This window comes from Salvia splendens, chromosome 3 (genome assembly GCF_004379255.2).
Source record: "Salvia splendens isolate huo1 chromosome 3, SspV2, whole genome shotgun sequence".
NCBI lineage: Eukaryota > Viridiplantae > Streptophyta > Magnoliopsida > Lamiales > Lamiaceae > Salvia > Salvia splendens.
In genome coordinates, this window is record NC_056034.1 from 20151229 (window position 1) to 20173953 (window position 22725).

Below are 22725 nucleotides of genomic sequence, written 5' to 3' on the forward strand. Positions count from 1 at the left end.
AATCGGCGAGCGCACGCCGATTCGCGAGTGCTGGGCGATGCGCTCGCCGGTCCGGTCGCCGCCATTGCAGGCTCCGGACCGGCGAGCGATCGGCGAGCAATTTTTTTTTTTTTTTTTCGAAACACTATATATACGCGCTTTGCACGCCATTTCTATTCGCACCACTTGTTTTAACGAGCACTCTCTCTATCTTAATTTCTGTACAAGATCAACAACGTGAAATGGAGAACAACAACGAAGGTACTCCAATGATGAGCGGGTCTCAAACTCCCTCGGTACCCGTGGGAGGTGTATGGGGTCCGATGCCCGGGTACTACAACATGTACCCGTGGCAGCAGATGATGCCCGGGATGGCAGCCTGGGGGAGATCGGCGGGGGGAGTATGCCGGAGGGGGGTTACCGGCGATGCCGGGGTGGGCACCCGGGATGCAGATGATGCCAGGAGGGGTACCGGAAACGCAGGGGGGAGGGGGGTACCGGCGACGCAGGGGACGCCGGGGGGGGGGAACGTCTATCGCCCCAGTTTTGATTTTTCGACTGCTTCTTCGCACACATCGACCTCAGCGGAGGCGCAGTTCACGCAATATGAGACTTTCTCCTTAGAGGAGTTGGGGTTTGATCTTCTCGGTGTTTCGGAAACTCCCGTTCAAACGGGGGGAGTAGGGCGGGGTCGGGGCCCCCCAAAGGGGAAGGGCAAGAGGGTCGGCAAGTCGTCGCAGCCGGTTGAGGACGACTGCTCGGTACGCAGAAGGTAGACGGATGCGGAGAACGTCGCGCTGTCCAAGGCGTGGGTGAGTGTTTGCGATGATCCCCTCACTTCGAACAATCAGAGGATCGTCAACATGTGGGCCAAAATAGCAGCAGCCTATAAGGCATTTTGCCCAGAGGGGAGGCCGCGCAACGGGGAGGAGTGCCGGAAGACGTGGGACCGAATCAGGGCTGGGGTCTCCTGATTTTCCGGCTTGTACGCCAACGCCCTGCGCATGCAGAGCAGTGGCCAAACGGAGGATGACTGCAGGAGGATAGCGGAGAAAGCCTTCCCCCAGCCCGGGTTGTATAAGGAGTTCACCTACTGGAACTGCTATTAGGTGTTGAACGTCTCCGAGAAGTTCCGGGCAGGTGTCGACATTGGCTGGCCGAAGAAGCAACGACTGAACTATACCGGTGATTACATCGGCAGCAGGGGTGGTTCCCATGACCTCCCCGAGGGTGCTCAGGAGCTCCCATCCCCTCCATCGTTCGCTCGCCGAACTCGCCCGGTTGGTCAAAGGCGGGCGCAACGGGAGGCGAGGGGGGGCGCCAGGGGGTCCCAGGAGGTCCAGTCGGCATCCCCCCTTGGCCAGTCGACAGAGGATCTCAAATTCTTCGCGCGTCAACAAACGCGTGCTCAGATGGTCAAGATCTTAGCCGATTGGAAGGCGACAGAGGACCCCGAGGAGAAGAGCTTTCTTCACGCATTGCTCGTGAGCATGCGTGACGATTTGAAGACCGGGGGTACCGGCGGCGACGGTGGCGACGGGGGCGAGGAGTGAGGCGGAGGTCGTTTTTTTTTTTAAATAATATATTTTTTTTTAAAATTAATGTATTTTTTTTAAATTAATGTATTTTTTTTAATGTACTTTTTTAAATTTAAATAATATTATTGAATTTTCGCTTATATGTGTCGTAAATTTAATTCCGTATTTTGTGTGATTGTCAATTATTTATTTTATATAATTAGGAGTGATGTGGCTAGACTATTGATGGACTATTTACTTGTCCTGATGATGTGATATAAGGATTTTTAGTGCTGATGATATGACATGAGGAGTTTGTAGTTGGACTATGGCTGGGTTATTGTTGGGCGAAAGCCACTGTGGATGCTCTTAAAGCAACCAGTTTAGGAATTTAGGTAATTAAATAAGAAAGGGTAAAGTGAAATGGAAATCCCAGTTGCACATGACATGACTGACACCTGTGTGGAATTTAATGGGACTACTAATCTTGGTAGTTTTATATGCAATCTTGGGGCGGGAAATGTTTCCTTTTGTAGATATATAAACTGCTTCCAATCAAATCAAACATCTCCTCTTCCACTTTACCGCCTATGGCCCCTGGTTTTTCCGCACTCTTTTCAACTCCATCCACCGTTATCCTCCCGCACTATTTATTCCCCTCTATCCTCTCCCAGATTTGCCAATTACGATTTTTTCAGTTGATTTGAATTTGATGGGAGTTAAAGCGGCGGGTTTTGCCAGAAGATCGGATGAATCTGAGCACCATGTTGATAAGGCGATTAAAAGAAGAGGAGATGTCGGAGGAGGGTTACAATTCAATTGAAAATGTGCCGCTGGTTTCGGGAACTCTGCAGCAGCTCTTTGAGTGTTGCAACAGAGTGACTATTGGCATAAGATCATTTTACACCTCTTTTATTAATTGTGTGTGCATATGCTTAATTTATCAACCTCAAATCAAGAATGTACTTACATATTTAAGAGCTCCAATTTTACCTTTTGCTTCCTCCCGGAAACTGCAGTCATACCTCTTCACAACCACCCTGAAATGACTGTTTTCAACAAGCTCCTCTTGGGGACAATGCACATTAAAGCGTGTGATTGGGTTGATCCCCTCACTTCTGATTGCTCGATATCACCTACTACATGTAAGTGGCTCTGCTACCGATTGAAGAAACATAAGAATTAAGATCAATGCACTTTGTTAGAAGAAATCACGGAAGATCACCATCAGAGGAATTGATTTATTCTATACCATACATAAAAGATATCAAATCATGTAATTATGTTAATTAGGTTTTCCTTATGTGGATACTCCTAATGTTATATAAACTATGTACACATGTAAATCAAATGTCAGTGAATGAAATAAACCCTTTTACCCGATTTCGATCTCTTCTAATATGGCATCAAGAGCAGGTTTTCGAATCTGATTAGGGCTCAGAAAAAATTCATCATCGCCCAAAATACCAATCCCGACCAAATGACATAGATCAAGTCAGAAAACCAATTCCTATCAAAACCAACCGACCAAGATCAGTAGCAACCATGGCAGAAGAAAACAAAAACGATACAGAACGGCCAACAAAATTGAAAGACAGCAAGAATGTCGTCGTGGCATTCAAACTCAACAGAAAGAATTACCCACTATGGTCGAGACTTATGAAAGTCAAGATCGGAGGCCGAGGAGCCTACTCTCATATAAAAAACGAACCCCCTGCACCGGGAAGCAAAGGATACGACGATTGGGAAGAGGATGATCTTGTGGTGTTTTCCTGGATCGTCGACAACATTGAGAACGAAATCATCGCTGATTTCGCTCATCACCAGACAGCAAAGGCGCTCTGGGAGAGTCTCGCGGTAACATTCGAGAACAAGGCGGACAAGTACTTGATTTACGACCTGGAGGAAAAGGCAATCGAGTTAAAACAGGGAACCTCGACTTGGAAACATACTACCGACGGATCCAAGGGCTATGGATCAACATCGACCGCTGCCAAAAACAGCCCATTACGTGCTGCGACAAATGAGTTAATCAATACCGAACACATTCGAATGAAAAGAGATTGATTAAGTTTCTGACCGGACTCAATCGAGAGTATGACTCTATTAAACGGGACATCCTCAAGGAGGATCCCTACCCATCAGTTGAATCAGCCTACGGGTGGGTAAAGACGGAGGCGGCTCGACGTCAAATCATGCCACCGGCATCGCCTCTGCCAACCGTAGACACCACCGGCGATAATACCGGGAACTCATCACTTGGGGAAATCGGGTTGGGTCTCGCCGCCCAGAACAGTCGCCCGCCGCACCGGGGCGGACCATCTCAGTGCCCCAACGCTACCAACCGACCAGGAAATCGCCCCGACACATCCAAATTGTGGTGTTCCCACTGCGGGAAACAAAAACACTCTCGGGAAACATGCTTCCAGAGGATAGGCTACCCTGAGTGGTGGGACGAAAGACAGAAGGCGAGAGAGGCGATGGCGAAGCTCGCCGTCGCGGACGGAGCAGGACAACCGCAGCCGCGTCAGAACGCGACCGGAAACAGAGGGCCAACCAGCGGGGCACGGAATCCCGGTGGGGGCAGCGTGCGAGGTGCCGGGAACATGGCCGAGCGAACGGAGATGGTGACCGGAGGAGCCCAGACGGGAGAACCCTCTGAAATCGGGGTGGACGGCGCAAGAGGTATAGGGCTTGGTTTTCAACCAAGCCCTAATTCACTTTTTTCAATTGAGTCCCCAAATTTACCTAATTCCCAAATTACACCCCATGTTATGAATATTCGACCCCCAGATTTCCATAAATTAGAATCTAAGCCCCAGACTCGTAAAAACTGTAAATTGACCCCTAGGAAAGGTATATTTGAGTCAAGAAACCCCTTTGCACCACTAGAAATTTTTTCCGCTGCATTTCAAGTCCAAAACGGGGTTGAGAGTACTAATAGGGGATGGATTTTTTACTGTGGGGCTACTGATACTATGACCCATTTTAAAACTGATTTTAACAGCCTGGGTGGAATTACGAAATCATATATTAGGACTGCAAGTGGAGATTTGATCCCAGTAGAAGGGTCGGGGACCGTAGAAATATCCCCCACTCTAAAACTGTCGAATTGCTTATATGTCCCGACATTATCACAGAGATTGTTGTCTATTAGCCATGTTACGAGAGAATTGAACTGTACACTTCTGATGCAACCCAATTTCTGCATTTTACAGGATATTCAGACGAGGAGGATTATTGGGCGTGGCACTGAGAACCAAGGACTCTACTACGTGGACGAGATAGCTCAAACTGGTAGTGCAATGCTGGCTCACGGATCCACGAGACAAGAGACTTGGCTATGGCACCGAAGACTAGGACACCCCTCTCCTGGTTACTTTAAGTTACTTTTTCCAAAACTTTCTATTCCTTCTGATTTTTGTTGTGAAACTTGTGTTTTGGCTAAGAGCCACAGACAGTCCTTTAAACTTACAAACACCCGTATGAATTTCATATTTTCTTTAGTACATGCTGATGTGTGGGGACCTGCACCTATTATTGGGGGGAATGGCTTTCGTTACTTCGTGATTTTTGTTGATGATTGCACACGAATGACATGGATATATTTCTTGAAACATAAATCTGAAGTAGTCGATAGGTTTATCCATTTCTTTAAATTGATCCAAACACAATTCCTCACAACAATCAAAACACTCAGATCCGATAATGGGAGGGAATTTGTGAACACTACTATGACCGATTTCTTTAGGGAAAAGGGCTTAATCCACCAAACCTCTTGTGCCTACACGCCCGAACAAAATGGGGTAGCTGAATGGAAAAATAGGACAATCCTAGAAATGACCTGTGCCCTTATGATTGAATCGAAAGTACCCAAGCATTTTTGGCCTGAAGTTGTTGCTACCTCTGTCTACCTCATGAATAGATTACCCACAAAAATCCTGAACAAAAAGACCCATCTCGATACCCTCTCCAAAATGGCCAAAGTACCTGATCACCTAAACCTCTCACCCAAAGTCTTTGGATGTACAGTATACGTCCACATTCCAAAACATGAACGATCCAAACTATCTCCATGTGCAACCAAGTGTGTTTTCGTGGGGTATGGGCAAAACCAGAAAGGATACCGTTGCTATGACCCGACCACTAAAAAGATCATCACTACCATGAACTGCAATTTTTTGGAAACCGAGTTCTTTTAACTCATCCACCTTAATAGTCAGGGGGAGAGTGATTTAGGTAGTTCTGCGGACTATCTAAGTTGGGTTGTGCCATTTCCAAGTCCCTCTATTGAGGAACCAACCGAGTCAGTGGACGTCACTACCGCCGAGCACGTCTCATCTCCACCTGAGTCATCTCACCCATCGCCCGCTGATCTCCCTCCGACGATATCTGAGGTAACTCTAGACTCAATCTCTGGTGAGAATTCAGTTTCCACTAATCTTGTTGGCACAGAAGAAGACAACACCATTGACAGTGACACTGGACAATATAGACTTCCACACAGGACGACTCGGGGAGTGCCACCAAAACAGTACTCACCTGAGAAGATTGGAAAGAGAAGCAGGTACGGGGTGTCAAACTTTGTGCAAGGAAACCTGACCAAGATGGCCCGAGCCTTTGAAGCGGCACTGTATGAAGATGAGGAAATACCACAGACAGCTGAGGAAGCGATGAGGCACAAGCATTGGAAAGAAGCGATGCTTACCGAAATGAAGGCCTTGTTGAAAAATAATACATGGGTGAAAAGCAAGTTACCAGATGGTGCGAAGACTGTGGGATGTAGATGGGTCTTCACTATCAAACGGAGACCAGACGGCACTATAGATCGCTACAAAGCAGACTTGTGGCGAAAGGATACACTCAGACGTACGGCGTAGACTACGCCGAAACTTTCTCTCCGATGGCGAAGATAAACACTGTGAGGGTCATGTTTTCCATTGCAGCCAACAAGGAATGGCCGCTGCATCAGTTCGACGTAACTAATGCCTTTTTACACGGGGAGCTGCCGAAGCCAGTATATATGGAACCTCCACCTGGGTTCACGGATGGGTTTCAGGATGGAGAAGTCTGTCAACTGAAAAGAACATTGTATGGTTTGAAGCAATCTCCGAGAGCTTGGTTTGGGAGATTCACTGAAGTAATGAAGAAGTATGAGTACAGGCAGAGCAACTCAGATCATACCTTGTTCCTCAAGAAAAAGGATGGAAAGATAACTTGTTTGATCATCTATGTAGACGACATGATTATCACCGGAGATGATGAAGAAGAGATAGCTGAGCTAAGGAAGAATCTTTTCAGAGAATTCGAGATGAAGGATTTGGGGCATCTCAAGTACTTTCTAGGGATTGAAGTCTTGAGGTCTAAGAAGGGAATCTTCATCAATCAGAAGAAGTATATACTTGATCTTTTGGCAGAAGTAGGGATGCTGGATTGCAAACCTGCAGAGACTCCAATGGTGCAAAATCATGGACTTCAAATCCTCAAGGGAGGAAAGTTGGCAGACAGGGGGAGATATCAACGACTGGTAGGGAAATTGATCTATCTATCTCACACGAGACCCGACATTGCCTATGCCGTAGGGGTAGTGAGTCAGTTCATGCACATGCCTCAAGAAGAACATTGGGAAACTGTCCTAAGAATTGTTCGGTATCTGAAGGGGACAGCAGAACATGGGCTACTATTTGAGAAACATGGCCATATGGAGATACATGGTTACACAGATGCTGACTGGGCAGGAAATCCAGTTGATCGGAAATCGACTGCCGGATACTTCACCTTTGTTGGAGGAAACCTTGTTACATGGAGGAGCAAGAAACAAAAAGTGGTGGCACTATCTAGTGCTGAGGCGGAATTTCGAGGAATCCGAAGTGGACTGACAGAAATACTATGGCTGAGAAGACTGATGACAGAACTAGATCTCCGCTCGCCACAATCGTGCCGACTCTTTTGTGATAATAAGGCGGCAATCAGCATCTCGGAGAACCCAGTACAACATGATCGAACTAAGCATGTGGAGGTAGACCGACATTTCATTAAGGAAAATATTGAAGCAAAAGTTGTGGAGATACCATTTGTGAAATCCGAAGATCAACTAGTTGACATCTTGACGAAGGCTGTAAACTCGAAGTCCTTTCGAGAAGTACTGTGCAAGTTACGTATGGGTAATCCCGTTACTTAACTTGAGGGGAAGTGTTAGAAGAAATCACGGAAGATCACAATCAGAGGAATTGATTTATTCTATACCATACATAGAAGATATCAAATCATGTAATTATGTTAATTAGGTTTTCCTTATGTGGATACTCCTAATGTTATATAAACTATGTACACATGTAAATCAAATGTCAGTGAATGAAATAAACCCTTTTACCCGATTTCGTTCTCTTCCAATTGATTTACTAATATATGTGTATGTGTGTGTTTTGTAGTTCTAGATGTAGATGGAAGTTCTGTGCGATTGGCAAAGCTAAAAGGCAACACAACGTTCACACCCCCATGCGACAGTTCTGTATTATATCCAACTTCAGGAGGAAATATCCATGAATTTACTGCAATGTGCCGTACTTGATGTAATCGGACCTCCATATTCTAAAGATGATGGTCGTGATTGCACACATTACCAAGAAGTTCATGCTTTTCTGGGTTAGATACTTTAAATTTTCAGTTATGGTATCATCTTGTCGCTGCTCTCTGTTTTTCCCCCTTTTTATACTCCATTGTATACACTTTGATCTAAATTTAACTTCTTGACACTTCTTATTTTATGATGTGAATGAGATAACAAGCATGCTTATGTTGGCAAATGAGTGATAATTGTAGGTTTATCGGGGAGAAATATGTCATCTTATCTAATACCTTCGTCCCACTAAATATGAATCATTTGATTATCAGTATGAGATTTTATATAGTGTTTTATCGTGAATTAACTGGAGAGTGAATAAAGCAGGAGAAAGAAAAAATAGAGCTGTAGTTTTTCATATTAGGAAATGTGTCGCTTTTAGTGGGACAACCCAAAAAGGAAAACGGGTCCAGAGTCTTTGTTCTAGCGGCAAGGAGCTTAGACATTATTGTATGAGGTGCCAAGGAAATAGAGTTGTAATTTCCTCCTTTCTATAGGAGTTTATTTGTAATTTCCTCCTTCGAATTTAAAAAAAAAGGGCAACGCATCACTTTTAGTGGGACGGATGAAGTAGTTTAGTATAGTAGTTTTTGGATGCCACTCAATAAATTCAGAAGCATAGTTCAATAGAAAATTATGGCAGTAAAGCTCAATGACTAGAAGGTATGGAGACTAAGGATAATGTTGAGGATTAGGAATTGGAATGTATGCCCTTTTAGTCCTAGTTAGATTTTCATTACAGTATGTATATACTATTGAAGTTAAAAAGCATCACATGTTCAAGTTGTTGTTGATTACAGGCATTGACACTCTATTTTCTTGTATTACCTGCAGAGAGTGAAGAAATTAGAGAAGGTGGGTATGGTTGGCTAAAGGAAACTGAAATCCCGGAGGAGTCGGAGATGGACGGAATCACAGATTAACAATCAGCGCGCAGAGCATGTTTTGTTTCTTTTTGTATATACACATATCCCCTTTGAATTGTAGATCAATGGAAAAGAGAAGCTAAGCAACTAAGGAGGAAGGCTTCTTGTTGTTTAGATTTTTGGCTCTCCTGAATAGCCGCAGATTTTGAGGAGCTTAAAATTGTCCAGTAAAACTAATTTGGCTGGTATAAGTAAAATTATGCTCAATATTAGATGTTTATCTAAAGACGGAGTACTACTGTTGAGTTCAATTTTGTAGATGACCAACGCGCACTGCGCCGACCACTTAATTATACCACGGATAAAAATCAAAGACTCTATCTTCAAATCTACAACAAAATGCAGTTTTTGGAATACAGCTCATAAATGAGGGAAACCCCTGTTTTCTAATTTCTCGTCACTTCTTCAGTCAAAAGAATAACATTTTAAGGGCCCAATTCTTAAGGTTACTTCTCTAGCTTCACCGGTAGTTGAGTTCCCGGCGAACTAATAACGGCTCAATACCAATGTTGACGGGCCACAACTTATACATTGTAAGAGTAATTATTAGAAGTACTCCCTCCATCCCTTAAATTTTGTCACACTTTAATTAGGCACGAATTTTAAGAAATGTGAGAGCATCTCCAATAAGGAGAGGTAAATGAAATAGGTATTAACTTCTCAAATACCTTTCACTTGGAGAATGATTTTTCATGAAAAGAAGACAAATATGATAGTTATAAGCTTTTACCTCTCCATTGATGGAGAGGTAAATATACATCTTCAAAATGGGGAAAATGTATAAAACCTTCTCAAATATCATTCCCCTTAGAGAATGATTTTTTATGGAAAAAAAGGTAAATATGGTAGTTATATGACTTTACCTCTCTATTTACCTCTCCCCTTGGAGATGCTCTAATGGAAAGTGGGTTAAAAAAGTTAATGGATATTGGGTCCTACTTTTATTTATTAGTTTTATACTACCCCGTCTCTTAAAAAGAGAAACTATTTCCATTTTGATCTGTCTCTTTAAAATAAAAACTTTCTAATTTAGGAAGTGAACCCCATAATCCACTAACACTACTTAAATTACTTTTTATCTTCATCTCTTATTTTACCATTTTTCTCTTCCCCTCTCTTACTTACCAATTGTGCATTAAAACTTGTGCCGTATCAAATGTTTCTATTTTTTTAAATACGGAGATAGTAATAAAATATGAGTTGGAATGAGTTAGTGAAATATGAGGTTCACTACAAAAAATGTTAAAAAGTAAAGTGTGACAAATTTTGTGTGATAGACAGAAATGAAAAAAAGTGACAAAATTTATAGGACGAAGGAGTATTTCATTAACTAAGTATTTGAACATCTCTTATGTCTATAGATGATGACTAATGAATATACAAAGTTTTAATCTACACTAATTACAAGGAGCTCATCGTGGCTTGATTGCTAATACTTTTGTAATTTAAATTTATGGTGTTTGGTAAGTTATATAACTTATGTGCCCATTAAAAGTGAAACGTTTTATTTTTTGGACTGCTCCATTAAAAATAAAAAGCGTTTCTTAAAGTAAAAACAACATCATTTCTATTTTTTTTCTCTCTTATTTCACTTCTTATTTTACTTATTAGTTGTGTATCAGTTGGAAGAAAGAAGAAGGCTGACTATAATATGAGTATTAGTACTACAATTTCCATCTCCCAGCTGCAACGAGAGCCACATCAAATGCGCAGATGTTCCTCGACCGACCCTCACAATTCTAAGCTTCACATTCACCTTAAAGAAAATATGCTCGTATTACCATGCCAAATATAGCAATAGGAACCACAGTCATAGGTTCGATGGTCATCCATTTCAATGGATTCAGAGCTTCTAATGGAAGTTGGAAAGACATGACAAAATTGACATCTTTCCAATAATTTCATTGTGGATTAAAACTTTCCATATCATTGTTTAACACCATCAGTTAACACAGTTTACTTTTCATCTTTGGATCGCCACATGTCAATCATCTGCGGAAACATAGAAGATGTGACAATACTAGGTAATACTCCATATGATACCAAACTGAAGCAGCTACTAATACACCTAGTTAAACACTTTATTTCCACCAGTACAATTCTTGCTTTATCTATTCAGATTGGTAAACTTTGGGCTCATTATCGGCTGTGCCTGAGATAGTAAGGAGTCGAGTTCAAAGAGATCTTGAAAAGCAGACACTCTGTCAAATAGACATGGTTGCAGGACCATTTGTTGCCCAGAGATGGTAAGCTTATCACTGATTATGACTTCATGATAAGAGCTGCCATGAGGAAAACATATACGGCAAAAATACTGTTGTGAGTTAGCCATGGTCAAAACCTTAAATAAGAGCGATATGTTACACCTATGATCGGAATCAGGGCAACACTCTGCTTCGCAAGTTGAAGAACAGGGGGTGGCAGTAAATGCGGGTGGAGGAGGGAGATCCTCTCACATTGCAAGCTATAAACGTGGGGGAAGCAAAAGAACAAGGGCAACCGCAGGGGTGGGATTTCAGGAAAATTCCAGGGTTGTAAACATCAAATCTCTTCTAATCTTATTATCTTAATTCACATACAAAAGTAACAAAATACACAAAATAGATCAGACACTTGAATCTTACGTAATGCTAATAATTTGCAATCTCCACTTGTGCACTATAATAATCATGGTGCTTATCCAATATATCTAATTGTTTTAGTATATTTCCAAACAAACAAGCTCTTAGCTAGCCACAGTAAGTAAACCACAATCTGTTTCTTCGAAGAATTATTTTACTGATTTTGGCTACTTATCCTGTATCAATTTTTGCAAAAACTAAAAAAGGTAGATCAGAACATGATAGGATAAAGACAAAGAAAGGCAGAGTAACCTTACCCCATCTACATTTGATAACTCCACATAAATAGGTTAAATTAACTATTTTCTAAGGTTAATAATCGATCACATGCAAAAACTTGGTTCAACTTGCGGTGTGTATAATGCTAAGAAAGAAGAATAAAGCAAAAGACCTCACCGCATACGGTTATGTGGTGACAAAGGGCTTACTGAATTCATATACCGCAAAGAAGATGGCTACTCAATATGAAGATAGATAAGTTAAAGGTTCATGCTACTTAAGAAACAGAAATACCACACATCTACCAACGAGAACAGAAATAACATAAGAAAGAGTTAAAATTTTCTAATAAGAAAAACCTCTAATTTTAATAGATGCTTGAATTGATTCCTTTTATCCACAAACAATAGGGTAGACAGAACTTTACTACACAAAATGCTTGGCACACACTGAGCACGTCACACCACAGCTTCTATCAGAATTCTGAATAAATGCCATACTAAGGATGCATTAGGAACCCCCTGTGTCAAATATTCGAAGACTCGTCTTCAACCAAACTTCTGATCATGTCTATCATAACCAATGTAATCTTTAAAAAAACAATTCTATTCCTGTTTACACTCCTAGAACCCTGGAAACAACACTATAAGGCACAACACAACCACAATCCAAAACAGTCTTATAGCATAAACACCAAATTCTGGTTATACTTAGAGCATATTTAATCCAAACTATTCAGGTTAGTCTATATAAGTTCTTTCATTGTCATTTTTACACTGAAAAGCACCAATATCTTGTGAGAAGAAAAGCACGAGACTAATTAATCAATTAGAGTTGAAAACCTAACTCGAAGCCTATCAAATAGTTCATCTAATCTCGTAAGAACCCCTATAAATTGACAGCAGCCCCACATCAAAATCCAACTAAACAATGTGCAATATTGCCAACAAAATGCTAAAGTTTCTCACCTTCTCCTAATTCATATAATAACATATCTTAGAACAACAGTAGCACAGCATGAGAGAAACTAGTTCCCGAAATTTTGGCCGTGTTCCGATTTTACAACCAAAAATAAAAAGGAAAAAGAAAATCCTCAGAAACCAGAAAATAACCTAATCAACGAAGGTAGGCGGGGATCTTAATGCGAATAAACAACATGCTCATAACGTAAGAAATGACGATGAATGCGATCCCGGCGGTGGAATAGGATACCTTAACACTCTTAGCTCGATTCTTATCGAGAGCGAGATCCAGCAACACGATCCCGGTGCCGCCGAGCACGAACATGAAGCCCGACGAGAGCCCCTCGATGATGTACTGGCCGTTGACCCGGCCCGGCATGAATACGACCGGGCGGACCGCCCCGGTGAAGCGGTCCTGCGTGGATCCGATGCCGGGAGGCTCGACGATGACGTCGTAGACGAATCCGGAGACGACCATGAAGTAGGTGAGGAGGATGAGAGCGTAGACCGTCATGGCAGAGGGGAGGCTGAAAGACGGCAGCTTCAAGCGGAGGCGCGGCGGGCGGAGGAAGGAGAACGGTAGGACTCGAACGGCGTGGAAAATCGGGTCGATTGAGCCCGATTGATCGAGCTGCGCAGCGGCGCTGGACATGATTTGGGGGTGGATCTGGATTTTGGGGAGTTCAGTGAGAGAGGGATTTGGAGTGTTTCTTTCTAGTGCTTCTGTGAATTTTTATTTCTTCGCTAAATCTAGTTTTATTCCTGAATAAATGGTTATTTTACAGTTTTAATTCAACATTATGTTTTTAGACTAGTTTTTGGTTTACAAATTACAATATTGTGAATTGATTTTTAGTGTAAAGATAACGAATTTTTTTTTAATTTTAATGATCAATTAGTCAATTAAATTAGTTTCCAATATTATAATTTTTGTTAAATTAATCTTTAACACTAGGTATAAATTTTCTTTTATTTAAATTTTTAATAGTATATTTAACCAGCTCAACAAATAAATTTAATTAATATTTAAGAAATAAACAAAATTATTGGTAAATAAATTATAGTAGTACATAGTTAATTATGAATACGGAGAGTAAAGGAATGAATTAGGAGAAAAGTAAGTAGTAGTATAATCTAAAATCAGAGTGCATTCAACTGATCCTCAATCTGGACAAGGAATTCCCACTGATCCACAATAGATGACCACACTGTGTCACTTTACAAGGAATAGTGTATCGCTACCTATCACAAGTTCATACTAGTACTATTTATTAGGAACGAGGGAGTAGTAGCATTTGATAATCTAAGGTTATGCAACTATTGAAACTAAATAAGAACATAGAGTTACTGTTGAAGAGATTATGTAGCGCGGCCTTTAAATTTAAATTCATTTACTCATTAAATTTATTTAGACTACCAACTAGGAATACAAATTAAATTACGTTAAATATATTTCAAATGGCTCCCTGTCCTATTTGATTTTTTGTGTGGAACCGGTTAAGAGATCTCTTGACTAAACGACAGTGGCGGATCCATGATTTTTATTTCGGGGGTACGACTTTTATATTGATTTAGATTATTAAAATTCGATCGATCATTTTTCTTTCGTTATATTAGTTGTGACTCGTGAATATCTTATATCAATATTAATTGTGAATGAATTATATATGTATATATAAAAATATAATGACTACAAAATAGATAGAAACATATAGCTATGAAATAGAGAGAAGAAAAAACAAAATGGAGCAATAATTATAAATAGCAAAAAACAATATTAATTGTGAATGAATTATATATGCATACATAAAAATATAATGACTATAAAATAGATAGAAACATATAGCTATGAAATAGAGAGAAGAAAAAATAAAATGGAGCAGTAATTATAAATAGCAAAGCATAAAAATAAAAGGAACAAAAACATAAAACCAATATTAATTGTGAATGAATTATATATTCATACATAAAAATATAATGACTACAGAATAGATAGAAACGTATAGCTATAAAATAGAGAGAAGAAAAAACAAAATGGAGCAATAATTATAAATAGCAAAGCATAAAAACAATAGAGAGAAGAAAAAACAAAATGGAGCAATAATTATAAATGAATTATATATTCATACATAAAAATATAATGACTACAGAATAGATAGAAACGTATAGCTATAAAATAGAGAGTAGAAAAAACAAAATGGAGCAATAATTATAAATAGCAAAGCATAAAAAAAAATAGAGAGAAGAAAAAATAAAATGGAGCAATAATTATAAATAGCAAAGCATAAAAACAAAAAAGAGAAGAAAAAACAAAATGGAGCAATAATTATAAATAGCAAAGCATAAAAACAAAAAGAACAAAAAATCGAAAGCAAACGCCACCGTCGGGATTCGAACTCAGATTCTTTCATTGAATTAAGGAGTATTCTACCTCTGGGCTAAATTATGTATACAGTCAATGTATAAGAAATAATATTAAAGAAGTCAAGATTTGGGGATACAGTGGCAGTGCTAAACGATGTGTAATTGTAGCGAGCTAACTCTTAATATCTCTATTTCAAACTACTCCACAAGTTTTAGAACTTTTAAGATAAAAATACCATTTATCGTGGTAAAATTAAATTGTAATACTAGTGTATATTGGTAAATCTATACACGATTTTTCAACTTTTTCATATAAAATCCTGTCACGTAGACAAAATTTGGACCTCATGGCAATTGTAAAAAAATACTGTCACGTTATGCGAAAATTTGCTACCTTTTGATTAAACGTTATGACATTGATGAAAACGGTGGAATACAAATAACGTGTTATAGTACTACCTTGGGAAAAATTGAGATTTTTATACTAGTAAATACTAAAATCTCCGAAACATGGCGGCGCACGGAGCAGCGGCCAGTACGTACAAACTCATGCAATAATTTACATTACACGCACATGCACATCTATTTTACAAAAAACACGACGACAGAACACAAAATTGATGAGGCATGAATGACAAATTAAAACGCTAGAAAACACAGAATCATCTGGAGAAGTAGGACTTGGGAGAGAAGAGGCGCTTTGGTGAGAACATCCCCATATATCTGGGCGAGGCTAGGCCGTCGATGGGGCGATAACTCGGAATTATGTAGGCTTCCCTATCCGGAATCTTGACGCTCCCGCTGAAGGTCCCGCACTTTGCCAGCTTCCCGAGCCAGGAATTCTTCTTGTTCGACTGCTTGTGCGACGTCCCGTTGATGTTGTCGCAGAGGTACTGCTTCACCACGTGCAGCCCCTGCTCCATCACCTCCTGCGGCGGCGACACCAGCGGGTTCCCCTCCACGCTCAGCTTCTGCAGCTTTTTGAGGCACCCGATGGAGTCCGGGAGGGCTGTGATCTTGTTGTAGCTCACATCGAGCTCCACCAGCGACATCAGGAGCCCGATCGAGTAGGGGAGGCCGCCCAGGTACTGGAAGTTCTGGCTCACGTTGAGAATCTGGAGGTTTACGAGGTTCTCGAGGTCCTCCGGTAACGAGCGGAGGCAGTTGAGGCGAGCGTCCAGCACCCGGAGGTTGCTCAGGTGGGAGGTCGAGTTTGGTAGGAAAACCAGCTTGTTTGAGTTCACCGATAGCTTTCTCAGGTTTACGAGCTCGAAACCGATGTTGTCCGGGAGCTGCCGGAGCTTGTTGAAGTTGGCGTTCAACTCTTGAAGGGATCTGCCAAGTCAAGTTAACATACAAAATGTGTTGGTGTTGTTAATTAGTTAGATAGGATGATAAGTTGGACCCACAGGGAAGATGATAAGCATGAAAAGGGAGAGGAAATGGACAACATATGATGATTACGTACTTAATAAGTAGTACTCGAGATAGATATATATGTAATTAATGAGGTACATACCTGCAGTTGTCGATGGTTGTAGGAAGCTGCTGAAGAAGATTGCCAGAAACGTTCAAGATCCTGAGTTTGGAGAGACATCCGATGGAGTTCGGGAGGCATTTGAGCTGGTTGGAGTGCAGGTCTAGCACGATCACGTTTAGAAGCCGCGCTGTCAACGATTCTGGAATGTTCTGTCAATCAAATAATCACTACTACTATTAAACAAATCATCACCTTCATGTATTATTCATACACAACACAATCAATATGAAAATTAATATACCTGGAGATTATTGTTGGAGAGGTCTAATTTGCAGATGGTGGCCAAATTGAGAGGGGGATTAGGGAGTGAATCCAAAGACATACCACTCAAATCGACGATCTCGAGCTTAGTGGAGGAATCTTGATCGGAATCCTCTAATCTCATCTGCCTCCCCTTATTATCACTAATCCCAACTTGCTGATGCTCGTACATCATCTTCACACACCTCGATAGATCTCTCTAAATATATATATGTATGATCAAATTCTCGGCCAAATTAAATGAATACACTACTCATTCATTTGGGATGACAAGACTCTTCATGAGCTTGTCAATCTATGAGAAATCTCAAGAAAATAAGATCAAGATATACAGAGGGAGTGAGGGTGTGTATGTATATATTGAGAGAAAGAGAGAGACAGAAGAATTAAGAAGGTGGAGAGAATTATTAGTAGTTACGTAATTTAGAGATGGTACGTACGGTCAATAAGAATGGTAAGCTACAAAATCCGTATAATGCGCGTGACGTTACTTGTGCTGCCCGCCAATTGCGCTCTACTTCCCCACCTCTTTTTCCCATTTTCAATTAAGTACGTTATTCATTTTATTTTATATTATACGACTACTTCAAATTTTGCTAATGTCTTGATATTTTTCAAACACAGAAAAGTAAAGTTATTAGGAATCATATTCTCGGGATTCATTTTTCAAGGAATCATTTTCCTTGCTAACTATACTTTCCCTTCAACCAAACATGGTCTAAGAGTAATGTGATGTTTTTTTGTCAAAAAAGGAATTGACTCAACTTAATTGAGACATTCCAAAAAAGAATACGACTCAATTTAGTTGGGACAGAGAAAGTATTTAAAAGTGAGACTCATATTCCACCAGCTTTTTCAACCTACATTCATTTACATATCTTAAAACTCGTGCCGGAATCAAAGTGGACAATTATTAAGGAACGGAAGGAGTATATTTAACTAAAAGTGCATACTCTTGTGAAACGGATGGAGAATTACTATGATCAATAAAATTATTGTTTTGTGAGTAAAACTTACAGATTTTGAAGATACCACAATTATTTTGTAAATGGAATTATTATTCTTATGAATAAAAATAATTATTTTATGAATATAAGTTATAGTTCAGGAGAATAAAAGTAATATTTTTTGTGAATAAATGTTATTGCTCTAGTAAATAAAATTATTCTTTGAATAAACAAAAGTTGATGTTCTAATTATTAAAAGTTATGTCCTTATAAGTAAAAGTTATTGTTATAAGAATATAATTTTAACAAATAAAAGTTATTGTTCTTACTAATAAAAGTTTACATTTTTTATGAATAAAAGTTACTGCTGATACATATGGAGTACTCCCTCCGTCCCCAAAGAATATGAACTTTGGGTTTGGCACGAGTTTTAATGTAAAATTAGTAAAGTACGAGAGAGGTAGAGAGAAAAAGAAATTAAAGTATTGTTAGTGGAGAATGCGTGTCATCTCATTAGAGATAAAGTACTTTCTAAAATTGAAAAGTGTATATTCTTGTAGGACAGACTAAAAAGGAAAGAGTGCATATTCTTATGGGAATGAGTATTATTCTAATGTATAAAAATTATTGTTCTCATGAACAAAAGTAACTAATTTAACTAAATAAAATTGATTAATTAGCTAAAATCTAAACTTAGGTTTATCCTAATTAATAAATGGCTCAATCCAAAATATTTCAGCCATAAATCTGTAATGTAGCCTAATTGATTTAGTTTAATTGGGCTTAACGCACTAATGTTTCTGTGGATTGAATTGCAATAAAATAATACTATTACTCCTACTCCGTAGTAATATCGTGATAAAAGACTCAAAACTCCAAATTATGTTTAAGTGGGCTTAATAACCTTCACTGGTAATTTAAAACTCTAGTAAGTACAACAACATATGCCAGTTATATTTGCTAAAATTATTATATTACGGGGGTTGGTTAAAATCAAAACATATTCTTTATTAGAATTGATAACTATAAAGATTTTCATGAACATCTATACATATATAAAAGTTGAGTTTTGGGGGCATTTTAGGAATTAAAAATTTTGGTTTGAGATTATAATGTGTACGGTTTTTATTGTTGTTATAATAAATTAATAATTTAGGAGAGTGGAAGTGGAAAATTTTTAACCTTAATTGTAAATATATATAAGTTTTGGATTATATTGTAAACGTTAGATATTTTGGTTGGTCCATAAAAAATTAATTCAATTATTTAATATAGCTGTTACAATTCACCAATCATAATCATCATTTGAATCAATTCATCTCAATCTTACACTAATAATATTTCGTCCATAAAAATAGAATAGGCGGTTACACTAATTAGAGTGATAAATGTGGCATGCAATTTCTTCATAGAGGTTTAAAAAATTTTGGCAGTTGCAAATTTTTAATAATTATGATTTAATTTCAAAATTTCAATAATAAGCACCACATATCAATCCGCCATGGAATTGGGGTTACACGAACTAGAGATTAACTTTATAACAGCCACATTATTACACATTATTAGTAATTGTGTTAATAATAATTTAATGAAAATTATAACACACTATAAACTCCCTATATTTTTTGTCTATATATTTGTGTCATTGCTAGCTTATTATCCACTTTCATATTACCCTCACCTATAATCTATTGCATCACTGAATTTTCTACAAAAAATAATATTTCGGTATGGTTCTTCCTCTTTGTCAACAATATCTTTTTATCTTTAACCACTTTATGCATTATTTTTGTGTGATTATTATGTTACTAATATTTGTTGTTGTGTTCTTACCAAAGAGGATGGTTGAAACTATGGAAATGGAACTAATCTCTTTTAGTGATCTACAAACCACAACTTTATCAATCAAATGTTGAAATCATGGAAGCATTCCCCTTGCCAAATTTGGTTTTGAAATTGGTAAGTAATCTATAAAATTTTATAGTACAAAACGCAAAGTTGTATTTGCATTGTTCATGAATGAAATATTTATCGAATTGTAATATGGGGTATTTAGTTGACTTTTGTTTGAAGTTCTCATCTACATATGAGAGCATACTAACCTGATGGAGAAGATGGTGTCGACGCATGACGATAAAAGTATTGGAGACGATGAGTGGAAAAGATGAAAGCTATTGGAGATAGATGGAGGCTGATGGGCGGTGGGCAAGAGCTGCATGAGCATAAATGATTCTGAACTCTAATATTTTTTTATCGATTTCTTCATTTTTTGGTTGCATTCTGATATAGATCTTATTAATGAAGTTGATTAATTTTTTTTATTGTCAATCGATTTTTTTCTATTAGTGAAATTATTGAATGTTAATAATTAAAAGGATTGATGAACAATGTAATTAAATCAAACATAAGTATAAGATTAGAATTTCAACATTGTTAATAACATAATTAAGATTGCTTCGTAATTAATGTCATTGGTTTTTATTGACAAGATAATTAGTTTACGTGAATATTTTGAAAGATTCAATGGCCAATCAACATTTTTGAACAGTTATACACTAATTAAATTTATTTAATTCAGACAACCATTAAAAAGGAAGTCATTAATAAAAAATGTAACGATTATACAATAATTAAAAATTGTTTAATTTAAGATACGCCCTAAAATAGGGGGCGGTTGAAATTATGAGAACAAAATTAGAGAATTTAAATGGGAATCAAATAACGAAACTGAGAATTTAAATGGGAAAATAATGATACGCCCTAAAATAGGGGGCGGTTGAAATTATGAGAACAAAAACAAAGAATTCAAAATTAGTTAATTGAAAATCACCTCAAAATGCTAGAGTGGCAATAAGATCCTGACTAATTGGCGCAAAGTATAAATGTAAAGTAATTGCGATTAAAAAAAAAGTAATTGCGATTAAAAGCTAAATAAATGTGTGACATTGTGATAACGCTTTTGTGCAAATAAAAATTATGAATATAATTGAAAAGATTGATTACATGCAAATGATGATTGCAAATAAAGTGTGGCAAATGATTACTATGAAATGATTCTTGGTAAGTGATGATGAAATGAAAATGGAATTTTCATGTGTACTCCAATTCAATATATGAACCATAAATGAAACAGTGAAAGAAAAGGAGAAAAAAGTTGAGATGAATTGTATTGACTTGCCGGTATCGTTTTATGAGAGGAGTGGGTATTCGGTTAATTGCCTTGATATCTATTTACATGATAAATATTGATACACAAATTATAACCACTATTCTATTTATTTTATTAAGTAATTTAGGGATCATGATTTTTCCACAAACTCATTCTCACTCACTTGCAAATAAAACAATAAAGTGTACACTATATATGAGTTAGGGATCATGATTTTTCATGATCTTTTTAAAGTTGTAATAGAGATCCAAAAGTAGTATAGTCAAAATATATCGGAGTATGTATTTGCGTTATTTAAATGTCAAATTGATTGAGTTTTATGTTTTTTTTTAAATTCTTATACATTTTCTTAGTTTTAGATTTTGTACAATTATATCATTTTCCATTTCAATGAATTAATCGATAATGTGAAGTTAGTACCAAAAAAATAAATGAGACACATATTTCTTAGTAACGTTGTTTCACTATTGAAGTACACGTGTTCTTGATTATATATTGTCGTGTTTGTAGTTTTTGCATTAGATATAAAAAATATTTTATTCACTGTTTATAGGTTATATTTAATGAATGATTATTTTTATATTCTTACTTTTCATAATAATTTCATAATATAATTTTGAAGGAAATACAATGGGTCGTGCATATAATTGCTATAAAATACTGCTATGTCTTAGTGAGGAAAGTCAAATGTTTTCCCAATTGTTATGATATATGTTTAGAGTTTAGGGTTTAGGATTTAAATTTTTAAAATGAAAAGGTTTTTAAATCAAATAACATAAATGGCTATTGAAATATCAAACGTTAAATATTAGAAGTGATAGTAAATTTATTTAAAAGATTTCTTCAGTTACAATATTATTAGTATTATTATTTAAAATATCAAACGTTAAATATTGAAATATCAAACGTTAAATATTATTTAAAATGACAAGCCAAAAGCTGATATGAGCATATAAACAAATTTACAGACAAGATTCAGGTAAAAAACCTCCACTATCAGTAAGGATTATCAAGTAGGCTGACCCAATGTAAGATATCAAATACATATCTAAAACCCCCAAAATAGAATAAGTGATCAACAAAGTACAATTGAACTGGAACGGAGGGAGAATTTTATTGATATTTGACTCATTTGTTGGTCATGATGAGTATATTTTGAATAAGTGATCAACAAAGTAAAATTGAACTGTGGCAGAGGCAGAATTTTATTGATATCTGGCTCATTTGTTGGTCATGATGAGTATATTTTAAAGTTAAGGGTTTATGATTTAGGTTTCAAGGTTTGGGTTTTTAGTGTATAGGGTCACTATATTGCAATGAAATGAAGCTCGACTAGGAAGTGTCTCACCAGTGCAATCTTAAATTATTGCAACGTAAACTTGCTCCTGCAGTTATAACTCAACGGTTAATTCATATTTTCACAGAATTAAAATGCTTTTTAATTTTAAGTCTGATATTTAAATGTCAAGACAGTTTATTAAAATGTCAACACAAATATGTGTTGAAATTTTAATGTGATCGTATTGACATTTTAAAGAAAAGTTAGCATTTAAACGCACTCTTGTGGCCATGTGGGGTTAATGTGATTGGAAGTAAGA

The 22725-nt window shown here is 37.8% G+C and overlaps 2 protein-coding genes and 1 pseudogene across 4 annotated transcripts; 1 reads left to right on the top strand and 2 right to left on the bottom strand.

Annotated features, from left to right (window-relative positions):
- The first annotated feature begins 2083 nt into the window (after positions 1-2083).
- On the top strand, positions 2084-9041 carry LOC121796719 (annotated as a pseudogene).
- A 1884-nt stretch (positions 9042-10925) lies between these two features.
- On the bottom strand, positions 10926-13583 carry LOC121795403 (oligosaccharyltransferase complex subunit ostc-B-like). Of its 3 annotated transcripts, none has more exons than XM_042193931.1 (2): positions 13097-13583; positions 10926-11326 (listed from the first exon to the last, which is right to left on the bottom strand). In XM_042193931.1, the coding sequence occupies exons 1-2, from the start codon at positions 13496-13498 to the stop codon at positions 11315-11317; spliced, it is 414 nt and encodes a 137-aa protein (XP_042049865.1). In that variant the 5' UTR covers positions 13499-13583; the 3' UTR covers positions 10926-11314. The 3 variants fall into 3 exon arrangements, with proteins under 3 accessions (XP_042049865.1, XP_042049863.1, XP_042049864.1); XM_042193929.1 differs by having other exon boundaries at positions 10926-11358; XM_042193930.1 differs by lacking the exon at positions 10926-11326 and adding an exon at positions 11365-12405.
- Positions 13584-15638: 2055 nt separating this feature from the next.
- Positions 15639-17339, bottom strand: LOC121795402 (plant intracellular Ras-group-related LRR protein 6-like). Its single transcript, XM_042193928.1, has 3 exons — positions 16992-17339; positions 16730-16899; positions 15639-16545 (listed from the first exon to the last, which is right to left on the bottom strand). Exons 1-3 carry the CDS (start codon positions 17184-17186, stop codon positions 15873-15875), a joined length of 1038 nt encoding a protein of 345 aa, XP_042049862.1. The 5' UTR covers positions 17187-17339; the 3' UTR covers positions 15639-15872.
- Between the last annotated feature and the right edge of the window lie 5386 nt (positions 17340-22725).

Coding starts and splice junctions, on each gene's coding strand:
- LOC121795403 (XM_042193929.1), bottom strand. CDS start 13,498: ATGTCCAGCGCCGCTGCGCAGCTCGATCAATCGGGCTCAATCGACCCG. Junction 11,359..13,096: donor ATCGAGCTAAGAGTGTTAAG/GTATCCTATTCC, acceptor AACTCACAACAG/TATTTTTGCCGTATATGTTT.
- LOC121795402 (XM_042193928.1), bottom strand. CDS start 17,186: ATGATGTACGAGCATCAGCAAGTTGGGATTAGTGATAATAAGGGGAGG. Junction 16,900..16,991: donor TCTCCAACAATAATCTCCAG/GTATATTAATTT, acceptor TTTGATTGACAG/AACATTCCAGAATCGTTGAC. Junction 16,546..16,729: donor ACAACCATCGACAACTGCAG/GTATGTACCTCA, acceptor TTGACTTGGCAG/ATCCCTTCAAGAGTTGAACG.